The sequence below is a fragment of the Leptodactylus fuscus genome, chromosome 3, assembly GCF_031893055.1.
Source record: "Leptodactylus fuscus isolate aLepFus1 chromosome 3, aLepFus1.hap2, whole genome shotgun sequence".
Classification (NCBI taxonomy): Eukaryota; Metazoa; Chordata; class Amphibia; order Anura; family Leptodactylidae; genus Leptodactylus; species Leptodactylus fuscus.
In genome coordinates this window covers 150,388,115-150,406,756 of record NC_134267.1, presented here as the reverse complement: position 1 = coordinate 150,406,756, position 18,642 = coordinate 150,388,115, and the positions used below count along the sequence as shown (strand labels likewise).

The 18,642-nt window shown below is 38.3% G+C and overlaps 1 protein-coding gene across 2 annotated transcripts in view; it reads right to left on the bottom strand.

The window, feature by feature from the left end:
• Window positions 1–1,002: 1,002 nt before the first annotated feature.
• Window positions 1,003–18,642, bottom strand: part of IL1RAP (interleukin 1 receptor accessory protein) — a 167,157-nt gene continuing 149,517 nt past the window's right edge. For both annotated transcript variants that reach the window (XM_075268534.1, XM_075268533.1), the window contains 5 exons: window positions 17,973–18,102; window positions 16,544–16,698; window positions 12,895–13,044; window positions 12,476–12,619; window positions 1,003–2,637 (listed from right to left, as the gene is read on the bottom strand). In XM_075268534.1, coding sequence (XP_075124635.1) covers window positions 1,913–2,637; window positions 12,476–12,619; window positions 12,895–13,044; window positions 16,544–16,698; window positions 17,973–18,102 — 1,304 coding nt within the window. In that variant the 3' untranslated portion in view covers window positions 1,003–1,912. The remainder of the gene's footprint in view (window positions 2,638–12,475; window positions 12,620–12,894; window positions 13,045–16,543; window positions 16,699–17,972; window positions 18,103–18,642) is intronic.

Here is an 18,642-nt window from a genome sequence, read left to right as displayed (position 1 = left end):
TTCATTTTGCACAACTTGACCAGGTAGCTCTACTGGCTTCTGGCAGCGTCTCCAACTGCTTACGGCATCACTCTTCTCATGTTGTCTGGACAAATGCCCAGGTGGTTATCCAGCTCACATTTTGCCACCATGTGTGTCAGACTGAAAGGACACTGAACTTTTGGGGTTTGTCACCTACAAAAAAAACTTTTATACTCTGATGTCCCGCAGAGTATACCACTATACCATTGTTCAAAGAGGCCCTGGATGTCTTCCTCGAAGAGAACAATATTACCGGTTATGGATTCTAGATATTAAGGAATCGTTGATCCAGGGTTTTTATACTGACTGCCAGATTGGAGTCAAGAAGGAATTTTTTCCCCTGAAATGGGGTAATTGGCATGAGCCTCATGTTTTTGTTTTTTTTTTGCCTTCCTTTGGATCACTGTAGGGTTATAGGTTGGCCTTGATGGACTGATGTCTTCTTCCAACCTCATCTGCTATGTAACCATGTACCACATTGTAAACGTGTTCCCAAATTTTGTGTACGTTTCCTCCCACTGTGCCGACCTCCTAACTCTGCCTCTAATAAAGTGCTTATTGATTGTTGCGCGTGTAGCATAAAATGTGCGTGCACATTCACTTAGTATGATAAACAGCTACATTATCCATTACAAGCCCCTGTACATCAATGTTACATCACTAGATCCCTAACATGCCAATTCTGTGTCAGAAGCATTGTTCTTAAAGACCCAGAAAATCTGTGATCATACAGCTGCAACCACAGTTTAAAATCCTACAAGAAAAAAAACACGTATAGGTGATAAAGTGATGAACAGTGAATATCAATGGAGAGTATTTGAGCATTAGGGAAAAGATAAACCAGTAATAGAGATGGTTCATTGCTGCAGCAAATAGACTTAAAAGATGTTACTGTAAAAAATTTGATTTGATTTTACTAATCTATTTTCAAAGCCAAAATTTCAAGTTACTGAAAATCTGTAATATATGTGAATTGCTAGTATGTTCTCTGAATGACAGCATGGTGAAGGCGTGAATAGATTCCAAAAAGCTACTGTTTGAGAGCCTCAGGATAATGTGTACTTTATACAATTTCTGATGTGCTCACATAAGCTATTCGTCATGGTCTCCGAGAATAACCATGAAAAATATTCAACTATAACCACCAATTGGTTCCCAGCATTCATAATGATATGTTTTAAAGTGGCAGAATAAGGTAGATTCATACAAATGTCACCAAGTGAAAGTTATGTATTAGCAAAAATGTGCAATCATAGAGTTCAACACCCAAAGACATCAGTCAGCCAAAGTGCCTGCTACATTTACTCATTTTGTTGACAGACTGTTACATCTAAGTTGATAAGGTGCCATTGAAGTCGATTTATATCCTTTACAAATGCCGGTTATGGGTTGGCAATTACACGCAGATTTATTTATCATGTAATGTTATTGTATCTTACATTAGATCGGGTGGCTGTGGAGGAAGACAGAAGTCTCTTCAGAGACTTGATGGCGGAAAAGTAACTGAATCAGTGCATGATGGTGGCAGAGATAAAACAAGTCCACGATTGTCCATTGTTTGGCTTGGAAACAAATTATAGTCAAAATTTCAACATTGGGAAAAAACTAAATATTCAAACTTATGACACATGGAGAAGAAAAAAAAAAAGAAAAAAAAAAGAAAAGAAAAAGGTAAACTATTTGTTCAGTCTATTGTTCTAGAATGGTCTGAGGCGTCTCCTGTAGTATATTCATCAGTCCATCCATCTCCAGTTCCTGAAAGAACAGAGAGTTTTATTTGGACCTTCTCTGATGCCTGGTGTCCACATTTTAGATCTTAAAAGAGTCCAGCATTGTTCTCAAGGTAAATTGCTGTAAGTCTATGAATATGGACTGTAACCCATGTATTATATTAAAGGACATAGAAATCGCTGTTATTATTGGATAAATCTGTATACTGCTGTAGGCTGAAGGTAGCTACTGGCGGTGGTGGTGGGGCCTGCTGGACTGTACCATTTTGAACCCACCGAGTTTTATTTCCATACGTGACAGGTTTGCATAAATGCGTCTCCCATTTAGGTTTTGCTCCTGCTCTGCATTTACTTCTAAGTCTATTATCACTATCACAATAAGTCACACAACACTGGCAGGCCTTTCCACCTTTGGGCCCATTTTTAACCTTCACTGTGCCTACTGGCACATTTCTGTCAATTGTATTGGTCTTAGAAGGCTGTGTAGAGGAAGTTTCTTTTAAACGTCTCTTCTTCTTCTGAATCTGGTCAAGGCTGATATCTGACTGGGAGGAACAGCTCTCATTCCAGCTTGACCTTGTATTTAGGCTTCGTAAGGGCAACGACAATCTCAAGGCCTTCCAAAACTTGGAGCTGCTGCGTCTGGAACTCTCCCCCTCCCAGCACACAAAGGGTACACTCTCCTTGAGCTTAGAAATGGTGGTGTGTGTTCCATGGAGTGGCTTGTATTCCACAATGATAAGACTGGTACATACGGCATTATGGCACACAATACCAAGTTTCAACTCCAGCATACTAATACTTTTATCTGTCAAGTAGTCAGGACTCAATACGACAATCATTCTTCGACTCCTCTGAATAAATTCAAATACAGCTTCCACCGTATCTAGGAAGTAGAAGAGGGGGCATGGCAGGGGACATGAAATGGAAGATTTACAAAGAGAAAGAGTTAGGAAAGAGAAAGTCACACAAGTGTTTGGTATGGAAAATAAAGTTTAGGTTAGTTGGTTTTGATAGGGAAGTAAATACATATACTGTATATATTTCCCATGTATGTGTATACATATTTTCAGCAATATTTCTGCCCTGCTCCCATGAGAGCATAAATGGAGCCGAAGTGCAATAAAAGCGAGGCGGCCATGTATGCTAATGCATCATCAGTGCTGTAACATTTTAATACACTTTTTGCTTAACCCCCCAAAAAAATCCTTATGTTAGCTATATATAGTTTATCATTATACGGTATAAGTTTAAGAGCTATCTGTTTGGGTTCCAGGCTGTTTAGCTCATAGACATTAGCCTAGACTGGACAGAATTATAGCAAACTCTTCGCTAAGGCCCGATTCACATCTGTGTTCGGGAAGTCCGTTTTGGACCCCCCGAAAGGAAACCTACATCCATTAAAAAGCGGTTACCTAAGGAAACCACATGGACCCCATACATTATAATGAGGTCCAAGCGGTTTCAGCACAAATCTTGCGGAGGGAAAAGTGTTGCTTGCAGGACTTTTCTGCCTGCACGTTTCGTACAGAAACTGAGTGGAAACCACATAAATCCCATTATAGTTTATGGGGTCCATGGTTTTCCCAGGTAACCGCTTTTTAATGGGTATAGTTTCCATTCGGGGGGTTCCCAAGCATACCCTCCCAACGCCGATGTGAATAGGGCCTAAGACAGGTCATATACCTGTACAGGTTTCCTACCACTTTGTAAATACATTGCATTGTTTCTGTTGAATTGATCCTAAATTACTGCATTTGTGCCAAAAACTTAATTCAGAATCCAGCAGTCTTGAGGGCTGAAATCTCTCCGTGTTCATTGTTAGCTGAATATGTACACAGATGGGGCTTTATGATGTGCAATTCTTGTAGTTACTTGGCTTTCAAGCGCCTGATATGTGGTCTGAAGGAAAAGTAAATCCCCATTATGTAAACTTCCTAAATGGAATGTCAGCCATCATCATTCTACAGTGAATTCTTTGTCAAACTATACAGATATGCCTTTAACAATCTTCAAATTGGTGAAGGACTGCAATTTCTACTGGAACCAATTTCATACAATATTGCGATATTTAAATTAAACCATGGACAGGCTGAAACTCACATCACAACCCCTGGGTGGGCAAGGGTACCCAACTCTGCCCATACTTTAACAATATAAAACTTGTATGGTAGAGTGAAGAAACTATTTGTAAAAGGACTAAAGTTGCCATTACTTGAGATTTTCATCTGTAGGTCACTGGCGGATCTAGCTAAATTTGGCGGTTATTATGAGAAACTGATGTGAGTGATGTTAATGCATATAAGATTAAAGGGACACTTCCATCATAAAAGGTTGTTTTTTTTTCCTATTAAAAACTGGACTACCTCTTGTATTCCAAACTGCAGATAATTGTAAGTCTGATGAAGGGTTTGAACAAACTCGAAACATTGCTTCAATTACATATGTATTAATGATATGCACATGAGCATTGTGGCCTTAACACCAAAGATACAGACCAAATCAGAGTGCTGTTCAACTGTAATTATGTCTGGATTTGCTACAGTAGGAAGGTGGTCAGCCATGAGTAGAACCTGCAACCATCTTTCACTATTTTGCGTATGCTGTCCAACCACGTTTTTTTTAGATCATCATGTAGATATACCGTATATACACGAGTATAATCTGAATTTTTCAGCACAGCCCCCCTCGGCTTATACTCGAGTCAGCAAAAAAAAGAAAAAAAAAAAAAAAAAAAGAATTTCTGGGGGGGGGGGGGGGGGGGAGGAGGTCTATGACCAGCCACAATATCAATGTATAGAATCTCCCATAAAATAGTGGGGAAAAAAAGAGGCTTTGAAAAAAAGATTTTTAAAAAGTTGTTAATTGCTCCTTTCCCTAGAATACATACAAAAGTAGAAAATTACTATGAAACACAGGGTATGGGGACACTCGTCCACATTAGGGAGAGCGTGTGCCTACATAGGCAGTACGGAGACTTACAAATCATTCCTGCTCCGCTAGGTATTATGGGTAAAAAATATGCAAATCTATTCTCCTGGATGGAATTAGGAGAACAGAGTGCACTCTGTACACCACCCTATAGACCTTATGAAACACAAACACATTAGGTAACAGCCAGACTGAATTCCAAGTGGGGGAAAAAAAAAAAAAAAAAAAAAAAAAACAGTCCTCAAGCTCAGGGAAGGTGCAGACAGACAACCAAAACACCCCCTCCCCTTCCCCAGCATCTACTGCGCCCAAAAACTCCGACCATTTTAATTTTTGAAATTATACTCGAGTCAATAAGTTTCCCCAGTTTTTTATGGTAAAATTAGGGGCCTCTGCTTATATTCGGGTCGGCTTATCCCGAGTATATATGGTACTTTATTTTATCCTCTATAATGGGGCCAACCCTTTGGTCCTCCCCTGGCTAAATGTGATGTGCAGCCCTTTCAAGTCAGGAGCTACTTTTCAAGCTCTTGCAGTATGTTGTGTTGGATATACTCGATTTAAATACCTTAAACTTTTTATTGCAAATAAAATATTCAGATTAAAAATTAATAAGCCGTTGTACAACAGCAAAGCACTCCGATATCCCTAACATATGTAAATGGTTAATCATGAACCAATCGTACAGAAAACTTCACGTCCTTCCATATAGTACATGACATTATATTAATCCTGAAGCTTTGATTTTCACATTCATAACAAGAATGTCTGCATTTGCCTCTACAAGAGAGTAAATAAGAGCTTTATGCATAGCTATGGCTTTCACTATGCCAAGAAGCAAAACCAGAAACGGCAAACTTAATTTATAAAGATCTGGTAGACAAAAGGAAAGAAATCTAAGTAACAAGAAATCCTAAAAAAGTTACTTTGCTACACATGTCCCCCCCCCAAAAAAAAAAAAAATATATACAAATTCATATTCAAAAGATTTAACAACAAGAAACAAACATACATAGCATAGTATAGTAAAATCTGGAACGTAATTCAGCAAATGTTATCAAGACAATTCTATTCTATCACTGAATGAAGCTTAATGTGATATTACATCTCATGAATATTCCTGGGACATTTTAAGGCTCGCTGTGATAAAATGCTGAATATTTGCAGAGGGGTTTCAGTGACATCTCACAGTGCCAGGCATAAGGAAATTGGATTGTAAGAACCACTACTTGAAAGCTGTCAGGATGACACGTTGTGGACATGCCGGTAAACTTTGCTATGACTAATGGTCTATAAAACATCTATAAAAGGAGGATTTCCTTTGGGTGAACATAAGGCAGTTAATTGAGTTTAAAGGTATAGTGGACCATAATGGAATACGTAATTTTACAGTGTAGCACTAATAAAGCAGAAGGCAGGGACATCATTAATCTTATTCATTGCCTCTTTCTGCCTAATTGTTTCTCTTCCACAGAATATTGATGTGAATATGCATATTTAATAATGTCTGCCAAATGGGACTGGTTGGTTCAGAGTTAATTCTGCTTCATTGTACTCTAATCTCCAATCTTGATTTAGATTCATTGTGGCACACGCTGCTGCACATAAGATAACGTATTCTCCTGACATTCTTCTTAAACAGAAATTGAAATTGATTCTTTATGATTAGACTTGCATTGAAACATTGAAAATCTACTTGCTGAGTTCTTCAGTCTATTCTGGATGATCCCAAATTTTGTCATTTATGGAAAGGGGATGGGTGGGCATGATAAATGACATAAGTGCGTACACAGGTAACCAAATTCCCAGTTGATTTTCGGCTAAAATGTTGGAGCGCTGTTGCCAATAGAAATCAGTATCTCAACGTTTTGACCATTAAAAATGTTTGCAGAGTCTAGTGTCTTCACTACCACCATGCCCAAAGGCTTATCAGCACTATATACTATCACTTCACTAGCCTGATTTTCTTACCCAAGTGTCTTATGTTGCCAAGTGAGATACAGACTTTGGTTTGACTCTCTAACTATTAAAACTTTATAATGCTGGAAACATCTGAGAAGTATTTGTTGTATCAAGTCCCAGCCAGTGAAGCCATGCATCCTAAGGGGATTGATTCCGTTGCTTTTAGGGTTTCCAGAATACAAGTGACATGCTAACATCATCTTTGAATAAAACCGCCTGGAGACTACTCATTCTGGTACACAGTACTAAAGTGATAGCCTTAGACTGTATCCTTTGTGGGGTTGAGCCGATCTTGAGATTTCAAGATCGATTTTAAAATATGATTTCCAATCATTTTCCAGCCGATCTCTATCGTGAAATTTTCTCGATCACCAATTGGAATCCGATCTTTTCCGATCCCGATCCTCAAACCTAGTCAATGCTTCTCTATGGGAAAAGTCACTTTTAGGGTTGAGCCGATCTTGAGATAACCTCCGATCTTGATGGAAAAAATTGGGTCGGAATTCCGATAGTGAAATTTACTCGATCGCCGATCGGAATCCGATCTTTTCCGATCCCAATCGCTCAACCCTAATCCCTTGGCATTAAACTAATAGCATGGGCTTGTAAAAAGCCAATAAATATCTTGGACACTGAAAGGGCCTTTGACGGGGTGACCTCTCTCCTGGACCCCAACTCACATCACGTCCACAGATGAGCAAGTGGATAGACTACTTTTACTCTGTCTCCTCAGCTGTGATATGGGTTAATAGTGGGCACTCCACAACCTTTCAGATTACCAATGAAACCAGACAGGGCTTAATTTATCTTCCCTGATCTGTATCCTCTCCCTTTAGCCACTATTGTGCCAAGTCAAGCAGAACCCTGCTATATCAGGGATTCAGTTTAGTGACTTGGAACGAAGAGTGATGGCCTGTGTGGATGACTTCTCATGTAATATGGAAGCAATACCACCTGAGGCTTCCATAATTGTTGGCACAATTAGAAAACCTTTTGTCCCATCTGTCTCCACTCTATCTGATATGGACCCGCTTTAATCCCCTAGCGCAGATAATGCAGCCTTTATTAAATGGTTTTGAGAAGGGGAATCAATGTTGGTCAGGAATTAGAAAAATTCCTCTGAACCGTGCTACCTGGGACTTCTAGAGAGCCAGTCAACTTTCCAATTTACTGCCCACTACCTTCATACTCCAATGATTTTCTCCTCCTTTTACAAATTTCAAGTCTTTGTGTGCAGATCATGGAACCATCTGACTTACCTCATCTGTCATATACACCGAGTTGTGATCCCCTCTGGATGGTCCACCACTGCCTTCATTAGACATTTACTGCTTTTTTTTTTTTTTATCCAAAGCCAGAATTTAGCAGAAGGGAGAAGTATAAGGACTTCCTATATCAATCATTCCCATTTCTGTTGAAGCTACTCTTGGCTTTGGCTCATAAAACTGCAGCAAAATCTGCAACACAAAAGCCACTTTTCTGCAATGAGCGGCCTCCGCCTTAATATTTACCAAGTTTGGGGTATGTATGGGGGTGAGGGGAAATGAATGTGACTATACTAAACAGACACACAAAATACTTATTCATGACTCCAGAGAATCAGCAACATTATAATGTCAATGTCAAGCAAAGTGATTAAGACATAAGTAAAAGAAAAATAACACAAACAGGACAAAAATCATTAAAAAAAAAAACATAAAATGCATTTATTTTTTTACTATGAAAATGCAATGTATAACAAAAGGAATGGAACAGGATAATTACAAAATAAAATAAAAGATGAATAATAACGACATGACAGTGACACAGAATACAATGAAATAACACTACTACATTTGTGATGAACCCTCATATAAAAAGACACTTTTTAAAACTGGTCTGTATTATGGACTCCAAAAGTAATAACCGGGACGGAATTTGGAGAAGAAATAGGATAATGACAAACCCCCTCAACATTTGCCTATCACTGAGTACATGAGCACTAGAGAAAGCACTGTAGTAGGCGGCAAAATCCAGTGTAACATTGAGACCCCATTATAAAGACTTTTCTTGATCCCCAATGTTTCTTTATTTTGCCAAGACCTTCATTTTCACTATTCCAAGACTCCTCAGTGTTAGATAAAAGTGCTTTAATAAAAATCTTGCATGGATTCCTTCTCAGTGTCAGAAATTCAGAGTAAACAATCATGTTACATGATGACAGAATCCTTTCCTTATAATTATATTAAAGTAATGTAAAAATGTATCAGCTCTCCATCATTATCATCAAATCACATACCGCCCAAATTAGCACTTTGGTAAATAAGTACTGTAGTACATACCATAACTCTCAATATAGAAATAGTGGCTTGTAATAGCAGAACACATATAAATAGAGATGAGCGGGTAGTACTCGATCGAGTAGGTATTCGATCGAATACTAAGGTATTCGAAATACTCGTACTCGATCAAGTACCACTCGCTATTCGAATATAAAATTTCAAAGCAGAACCAGCATTGATTGGCCGAATGCTATACAGTGGGCCAATCAACGCTGGTTCTTCTCCTACCTTTAGAAGTCTTCTCCGTGCAGCTTCCCTGCGGCGTCTTCCGGCTCTGAATTCACTCTGCTAGGCATCGGGCCTGGGCAGAGCCGACTGCGCATGCCCGCTTGTAGTGCGGACAAGTATAATTTGATTGAATGTTGCCTACCCCTGAAACGAGCATTTTCTCCCCCATAGACTATAATAGGGTTCGATATTCGATTCGAGTAGTCGAATATTGAGGGGCTACTCGAAACGAATATCGAACCTTGAACATTTTACTGTTCGCTCATCTCTACAAACACCAAGTACGAAGAAGTGTAAACATTTCAGCTTCGTTTATGTCTATCCTCCTATTCATTAGATAAGTGGGTCTAATCTGAGCGCCTGAAAATTCCCATGACCCCCTTTTTAAATGGAGTGGCAGTCAAACATGAACACTATTGTCGCATTCAGAAATTTTGACTATCCCCATTAGTTCCATAGACTTTGGGGGAGATTTACTATTAATTTCTGCCAGATATTTGGCATAGAAGTCGCAGCCCTCGAGTTTGTGGCTTTTTAAATACCAGATGCAACAATAAATATCGCAACTGGTGTTTTTGTGCCTCCTACAACCCTTCCATGAAAGCGATAACGGCGTGGGAGCGCTCTACATATAATATTGTTTATGCCACAAGCTGGCATAGATTTCAGTATAGCCACATCGCCCTGCGGGGGGCCCTGTCGTACAAGATGGAGAGATGGATTTGTTTCCAAACCCCTTTAATACTACTTGGTAGCTATTGCACAACTCTCCAGATCACAATTCATGAATGAAACACTATTTCTAGAAAATACTTTAGACAGCAGTCCCAATTGGAATAGCATTCTAGTCCCAACACCTATAGCACATATATACCACATACGGTCAATCCAGCTTCCCCCTATAGGAAATAACTCCAGGCAAAGTCATAAGCTTTGTCAGAGCAAAGAGTAGTTTCAATCTGATGGTTTACCAATTTCTGTATTTCACATTTTTTATATTCTAGAAGCATATTACAGTGTTGTATACAGCACGTACAGTCTCCCATATTAGGCCATATCCCTAGTGAGTCTTATAATCATATTTGCCTATAAGCTAGAGCCAGTTTTATAGCTAACTGAGCTTACAGTATGTTTTTGGATTGTAGAGAAAATAAAGAGCATACAATGTTACCCATTGAAATTATACTCTGGATCTCAAACACCTGGGGACTGAATACATTATTTAGGGGAGATTTTTTTGCCTTAATTTGATTTTTAAGGTCTTTTTTTTTGCTAATTGAGAACAAATCGTCACACAATAAGAAGTATACCTATCTTACAAAGTGACAACACGTTTTTAGGATTTCATGATTTGTGGGAATGTGAACTTTAAAACCCCCACAATTTGGAGAATAAAATGTGGTGGTGATAGTGAAGTATTGAAGGGTTTTCTTTACTATTTTTATAGCACCCAATATGCAGGCAACTGCATGCCGCATTACCCCATTCAAGTCAACAGGCCCAGCTGCAGTTACCCGCACAGGTAGGTGGCTGGATATGCAGTTGTACAGGGAATACATACAAGACACAGAACCAACCCAGTGCAAAAGCCCATTTACCAACAGGACCGGTGGAGGCCATAGTGGTTGGTTAAGTCTCTCACTGTCATTTCCATACAACCAGAACCTTCTACTCCTCTATATTCATCTCCATAGTTTGGCCATTAACAGATTTGTTCCTCTTTTACCTGCAAACTTCCTTCAATTCAGTTTTACATAAAATGCACTTCAGGAGGCATACCAAGTAATCCCTCTAGAATTTCACAGATAACTTTCACAACATTTACAACAAACTCTTTGATTTCTTTGGTTTTAAGGTTTTTAAAGGGAGCCCATCACCAAGAAACTTGATGTCAAACCAGCCACTGTACATTATAGTGGACATTATGCTTAGCATAATGATAAGATAATCCAATAATTGCACCATTCCCTTGAAAAGCCAATTCTATAAATATGCAAGTTAAATCCAAGGGCAATGGGGCGTGTCAGACTACAGGGTCTCTGTATTCGGGTACGAACATTTGAGGCTCTGATATGCGCCCATTACATTTGAGCCTTATTTACATATTTATATATGAATGGCTTTTGCAAGTAAAATGGTGCCCCCTATTGGGCTATCTAAAAGTATTAAAGCGTTCAGCAGAATGCAGTGAGGCTGGTTTCTTTCTGACGGAGTCCCTTTAACAATACCACTCTTGACTTTTTAAGTAGTTACATTTTCGCTATATTCTGTACCAAATTCCACATTCTGTGGGACCATATGAAAACTACAACTATTTTTAGTTGAAGAGGTTTTCTTCACAGGCAGTGCTACATGAAGCTGTTTCCAAAACCTTCCACCAGGAAACCTAGATTTTTCTCCTTTCCATTTTATAACACTAAGTACCGATTGTGCCAGTTTTAGTTCCTTAACTTTTTCTATATTCTTAATAGACTTATATTGAACTAAGATAAGTTGGATGTTGCCCTGTGAAGCCATGTTCTCCAAGCCGGCCTTCAACTCCAAGAGGGCCTGTGTACCCTGATGTACATAACTGGGGCTAATCACAACAAGCAGACGGCGGCTTTTCTTAATGAAGCTCAATGTTTCGTCTGTAATGACTGGGAAAAGAAAGGTGACATGTTAAAGAAATTGAGCACTTCTATTTGTTGAATCAAACAGAATTTATCGTACAGAATTCCCAGGTGGGAACGAAAAGGCTCAGCTTATAATAAAAACAAAACTGCTCCGTAAAGATTCAATTTGTCTGCGTTAGTTCCAAGTGTCAAGATGAAAAGAAAGTAGAAACGGAGAGGAGATAATTAGTGAAGGTTTCATAGCAAATAATTAGCCCTTAACGAAGATTAAAAAATACTTTACTGAAGTTTTCTCATTTATTTTTCATTTTCCCAAACCCCTATCTAGCCACTTGAGCGTCTAGACAGCTTCCTATACTGTTATACACATGTTCAATACACCAGATGGTCAGCGCTACTGGACATATGTTTGCGACTAAAAATAAGACCAAGTACGTCCAAAGAATAATGGAATTGTCTTACTGGACCCTACAGCAGAGTTATAAATAGAGGATGTGTCTGGCTGTCTGAAATCTAAGGAGAGGTCATCTCAGAAAACGTTTAGCTGTATGAGTACGTCTTCGCTAGTCACCAATTCCCTCCTTCTTCTGCCAGCTATGAGTCTCATAACAGAAAGATAGACATAGAAACATAAGAAAGACAAAGTGATGGAGAAACTATTACTTACTTCCACCCGGCAAACTGTCCCGGTCAAAGATACACAGTTTGTAGCCAAATTCATTTTCTAGCACCCCTCTTAGTGTCACCAGAACAAATTCTTCTTCCTCTGCATTTCTTGCATAGGATACATATACATCATATTCCTTCCCATCTAGTAAAAGCGGAAAAGGAAGCACAAAACAAATACAAAAAGGCATCAGATTCTCATCAGACAACTATGCTAGTCTGCTTTATATGGCCATACAGAATGTATGAAATAAGAAACACACTGATGTGAATAAAGCCAAACTGCAAACCAGACAACCTATGTTCAAATGTGGCAGTGTTTCTGGAGAAAAGCAGTCATCTTTTTCGCTTTCTGTGCAAACTGTGATCAGTATATGAGTTTAATTTTATATATATTTTTTTTAATTTTTAATAACATACCTCCAATAGTTTCATCAGTCCCAAAGTGAGCCCTATAGAAGAGCACCAGTTCCAGCCAGTACACGTGATATACGATAACAAAGCACACTACAAGAAATAGAGTTGCTCCCAGTCCACATGCCAGCTCTGTAATGTATCGTGGCGTACCAACTGTATAAAAGTTGACAATCATTAATTCAGACGTCAATAACAGTACAAAGCACAGTCAAATAAGATGCACCAATGTCTCTCCTGATTTCGCCTCATCAACAAGTAATAAAGATGAAAATTTCTTTTTACACTATATATATATTATATATATAGTCAATACTGTATGATCGAGGCCTTTTTTACATATGTCATTTTACATACAATAATCAAGAATAAGGAAAATTCTGATGTAAAATTTATGCATTTTCTTGACACTGGCTGTCTAAAAGAATCTGTCCAGACACACTAGAGTACACGGTATCACGATTGTATCTCATTGTAGCGTCTTGTTATCCTTGTTTATGTCAATAAGTATTCATCAGACAAGGAGAACGAGAATGCGCTGTTCCCTCTTGGGAAATTGAGCAGCTAGGTTTGCGGAAAGGGTGTCAAGAGTTCACAAGTACATTTACATAAAGACAGATAATGGTTAAAAGGTCAGAGACTAGCAAGAAAGAGCAACACCGTAAATGCTGATCAAACTCGATTTCTGAAATTGTATCAATGACAAACACGGCCACCTAGATAATAATACAGCCGAGAGTTCAAGATCTGCAATATATTTCAAACTTATTCTTCTATATACAGTAAAAATAAGTATTGCAAAGGCATTAAAATGCCTTAGCCATTCTTAGAACAGCATCCATCAATCCCTGTGTTATACACTGACCTTAAGCCCTGTACCAGGAATAATATAGTCTACAACTTGCTTAAAAACAAATATTGGTAAAGATTATTCAGAAAAATGTGGTGTACAATATAAAATAAACATATAGGGCTTAATAAAAAATATTTCGACAGAAGTAAGGGGGCGTTCACACTTGCACCCATGTCTGGACGCTAGGACTGTTTTTTTTTTTTTTTTGCATGGACACAAAGGGGGACATGCAGGAATTTGTATCTGTCCCAAAAAAAAAACAAAAAAAAACCTGTTTCCCCATTGAGAGGCTGAATACAGACACTGGCGGTTTGCATTAAAAACCCATTCAAATGAAAAGGTTTTAAAACTGACTGCCAGGAGGCCGACCCTTATCCAGTTTCTCTGGGGCTTAGGACACAGAAGCAAGTGTGAACGCCCCCTTATAATACTACCACTTTGACTACACTTAAAAGGGTATTTCACTAGGGGGCCACACGGTGGCTCAGTTGTTAGCACTGCAGCCTTGCAGCGCTGGAGCCCTTGGTTCGAATCCTGCCAAGGGCAAAAAAACCATCTGCAAGGAGTTTGTATGTTCTCCCTGTGTTTGCCTGGATTTCCATGCCATACTCCAAAAAAACAAACATACTGATAGGGAAAAATGTACATTGTGAACCCTATGTGGGGTTCACAATCCACATAAAAAAAGGGGTATTTCACTATACAAAACTTAACTCTTATTGAAAGTATGCACCACAAGGCAAAAACCCTTACTATATAGTAATAAAATCTCTTCAGTAACTGCTCACAATCACTCACCGCTTACTAGCACAAAATGTGATCTTTAAAGCTTGCTGACTACATTACGACCTGTAAATCAAGTTGAGCTTGATGGTCGAGCATGCTCAGTTCCAGCATTATGAGTTATAGGAGGGTGAAACCACATTGGATGAAAGGGGTTGGAACCTAGAACTACTAAGCAGTGATGGTGTACAATATAAAAAGCAAATCGGGTACGAGATTTGCTTTTCAGCAGCTAGGTGAGTACACCTGGAGGAGAATAACCTGGAATAATTGTAGCACTGCAAAATGTAAACTGCAGTCTGCTACCTATATGGACTACAGCTGAACAAATGCCCACTCCTTTTTGCACCAGGAAGGAGCACATAGGAAGCAGAAGTGGAGGAAAGAAAGGCAGTTATAAATTTTAGGGTTAATTTAGGATGTATGGTAGGGTTAGTGTTGTACTGTTGTACTTGTGTTCTGCGTATAGCCTTATTTCAAGTTTATCATCCACATTCCCATTAAATATAAGGCTATAAGGATTAATTTCTGCTGCTTATAAAAGGTGTGTCATGATGTAACATCCATTCTGTTCCTTTAAGTCTTCATCTATATTTTTGAAAGCAGAGAGGACCTGCAAATCTGGGTTGGAAATTGAGTAGTACAAACAAGGTACAGCATAGAATAAATATTTTTATTTTTAGACTTTAAGATTTAAAGGCGTATTCCCATCTCAAGGACCCTATATATACTGGTAGCTTATGTAAATTGAAGACTTTTCCTAAATATATTGCTTTAGAAATGCTGCTTTGTTTGCCTGCTATGTGAACTTATTCCTCCCATTGTTTACAGCATTTCCATAACGCCAGACCTGTGCGATAGGACAAGTGACATCACTCATTGCGTTCATTGTTATCTACAGCTCTGCTAGCAGGACAATCAGTTTAGCGAATTGCATTTTGCCGATAAAGTCCTCTCTCTTATCGCTCTATGTAAGCACACCGAGTCCTTCCCTATAAGCATGGGCATATTATTTTATTTGCATTTATATTAGATTATTGTGATGCTTCATAATGTCCTGTTCAGCAAGCTGGGAGAGGAGGGGGGAAGAAACACAGGAAGTGCGAAGAGGAGACAGCAGGCAAAAGCTGTTGAAACAAGGAGATGGGAAAACCCCTTTAAGAAAGTACTGTATTTTTTTCGGTCTCTAAGATGCACAAGACCATAAAGACACATCTAGGTTTTAGAGGAGGATAATAGGGGAAAAAAATGTGGTATTATATTTAATAACAAAGGGGAGTTGTAGTTTTGCAACAGCTACAATACCATATTGACAGGGGCAATTGACATAGAGCTTCCTTTTTGTGGGGCCAGATGTACTTTTTAGTTATGCCATTTTGGGGAATGTCTATTAATTTGATCACTTTTTATTCAAATCAGAGGCGAAACAGCAAAAAAACCCAAACAAACAAAAAAAACAAGACAGTTCAGCACTTTAGATTCTTTTTCCCCGTTACGACATAAAAATATTTTTATAAGTTTGTAGACCAGGCACTTTCGGACACAGGGATTAATTGTCTACTTTTATATGTATTCTAGGGAAAGGGGGCGATTTAGATCTTTGAGATAGATATATATATATATATATATATATATATATATATATATATATATATATATATATATATGAAACTTTCTTTTTTTAACTACTTTATTTGCTCTCTACTAGGTGGCATGAACCTGCAATCAGGATGGCCATAGACAAGCCACAATAGTAAAATTCCTATGACAGGCCTGGGAACCCGAAAAATACAGTAATTCTTGTAACTGATGAAACACTATATCTCAAGTAGTCTTTTACTGGACAGTATTCTAACAGTTTACTGTATATATGATTTCTTGTAACTAAGCTATGTGTATTTTTCATATTATTCACACAAGTTTTTTCTCCCCAAAATGTAACTGACTTTCTCAAAAACAAACAAAAAATAAAAAAAGATTACAATGTGGAAAAACAATATGTGGTTTAGCTTTAAATACCTCTCTCTTTGACAAGTGCTTGTCTGGAGACAACCCCCAAGATGTTTTTAGCAGTGCAGGTATAGTTGTGCTTGAGCTCATCTGGTGTAATGTTTTTGATCCGTAATTCCTTTTTTATGGTCTTGGCTCCAGGATTGGCCTCATCCATTTTAACACTAAAGAAAATGAGAAAACCTTGCATCATTTCTTTTCGTAACTCTTACTAGGGCAGACAGGAGTAAAACTCATATGCTTACATGCTTGTATGGCAACAAGTTCACTCCAAGGTTAAGAGCAAAACAATATTCTCAACAGATAAAACGTCTTTGTCTCTTGGTGCTCACAACATATTTTATTTTTTGAACGAAGCTCTAAGATTTTATGATACATGTTAGTATAAAGCCCAAATAGAAAGGTATGTGTACTGAGAAATTACGTCTATAAAGAAATATTCACCCCGGGCTTTGGGTTTATAGTATAAAAGATTTAAGACTTTTAAAAAAAAAACAAAAAAAAACATGCTGCTTCCACAGAAAACAAGGCAGTTGTCTTTCAATCATAATACTTATTATAGTTGCTTTGTATAGTAACATTCTTTTGTTTCTCTATCATACAAGTCAACGGAACAATATAAAAAAAAATTATGTATGAACATAACATTCTGATATCAGAACTGGACGATTACGCTGTAGTGAATATGGACACAGTCTGGCACATTAGCTGACATTTTAGGCTACTCCTTTTCATAAAAGAGGTTCTTCAGCAGCCGCAGCATGCATTAAGCAGTTTCCATAGCATTCAACATAATAGACATCTTATCCTCGAGGTCCTTATACAATACCAATCAATGTTCGCATTCAGACAAGTTCTCTGAAGTTATAATATACGGTAGAGGACACATTCTCTTACATGTAACAGTTGTTCCTTTTACAGCAACCACTTTTTTTTACATTAAGCTATATACAGTAGAACATATTTCCCTACTAGTTGTGCAGGAAGATGTCTAGGTGAATACAGTACTGACAGACATGGCAATGGCAAGTGTTTAGTTGGTAACTGTGGAGACAAGACTCTTGCCACTAATCTTTGAGAAAAAAAATAAATAAATAAATCAACGAAGCATGCACGAAGAGTGACTAAGATAAGATTCACCTTCCGTCTTATCCAAGGTTAAACGTACAAGTGTGACATTCAATGATGTACATACTTAACTATGAGATATGGAGGGTCTAAATTAAGAAATATAGATTTATAGCTCCAAAAGGAATATCATTTTTAGCATTGTAAATGCAGGCAGAGAAATGAATATGGTTAACACACAATATATTCCTATATGAATGTGGACCGAATTGTTCATAGTAACATAGATGCGATCACCAATGTTCAGATTAGCAATTATCACAGGGCATTTGGGGACTGCAGTATAGAATTTATCAAAAATCTGCCTTACCTTTCATTAATATTCACTCTTGGGTCAGTAAAATCTCCTTCACTCTTTCCATTTATTGTCCAGCCAATATCAATAAATGAATTCATTACAAAGGAGAAATAAACTTCACATGGAATGTACAATTCTCCACCTAAATAGAACAAAAATAGAATGCTCTTAAAAAGTGCTGTAGTTATTGTCTATTTTACCCTATGCAGTTACTGGTACCTTGAAGAGAGTCTATTGAAGGATGCCAAACTAACAGCGGGGTAGGGGGCATAGAAACATGTGGCAACTCAGGGTAACAAAGGCTTAGAAAAAAAACAAAAAAACTAATAGTGGCCCACACGCGAGATCATGCTCCATAGTGGCCCCCCTCCACGGTGGTCCAAGCACAGTATAATAAGGATTAAGCATTTGTAGTCCATATTATATGGCGCTACATGACTCTGTGGCGGTGCTGGCTAGCACAAACTTTTTGTGACATGCAACACCTCCTCTTTGACCCGTCCCACAGCCCCATTACACCTGCCTTCCTCTTAGATCCGGATCCAGGACATCATCAGTAGCTGACACCTCCTCTTTGTGACGTGTGCCGACCGCCCACTGTATTATGTATGCACGTACAGCCAACACATTCAATAAAGAAGCGTTCCAGTGATGACGACCTGGGGTCCAGATATACACAGGT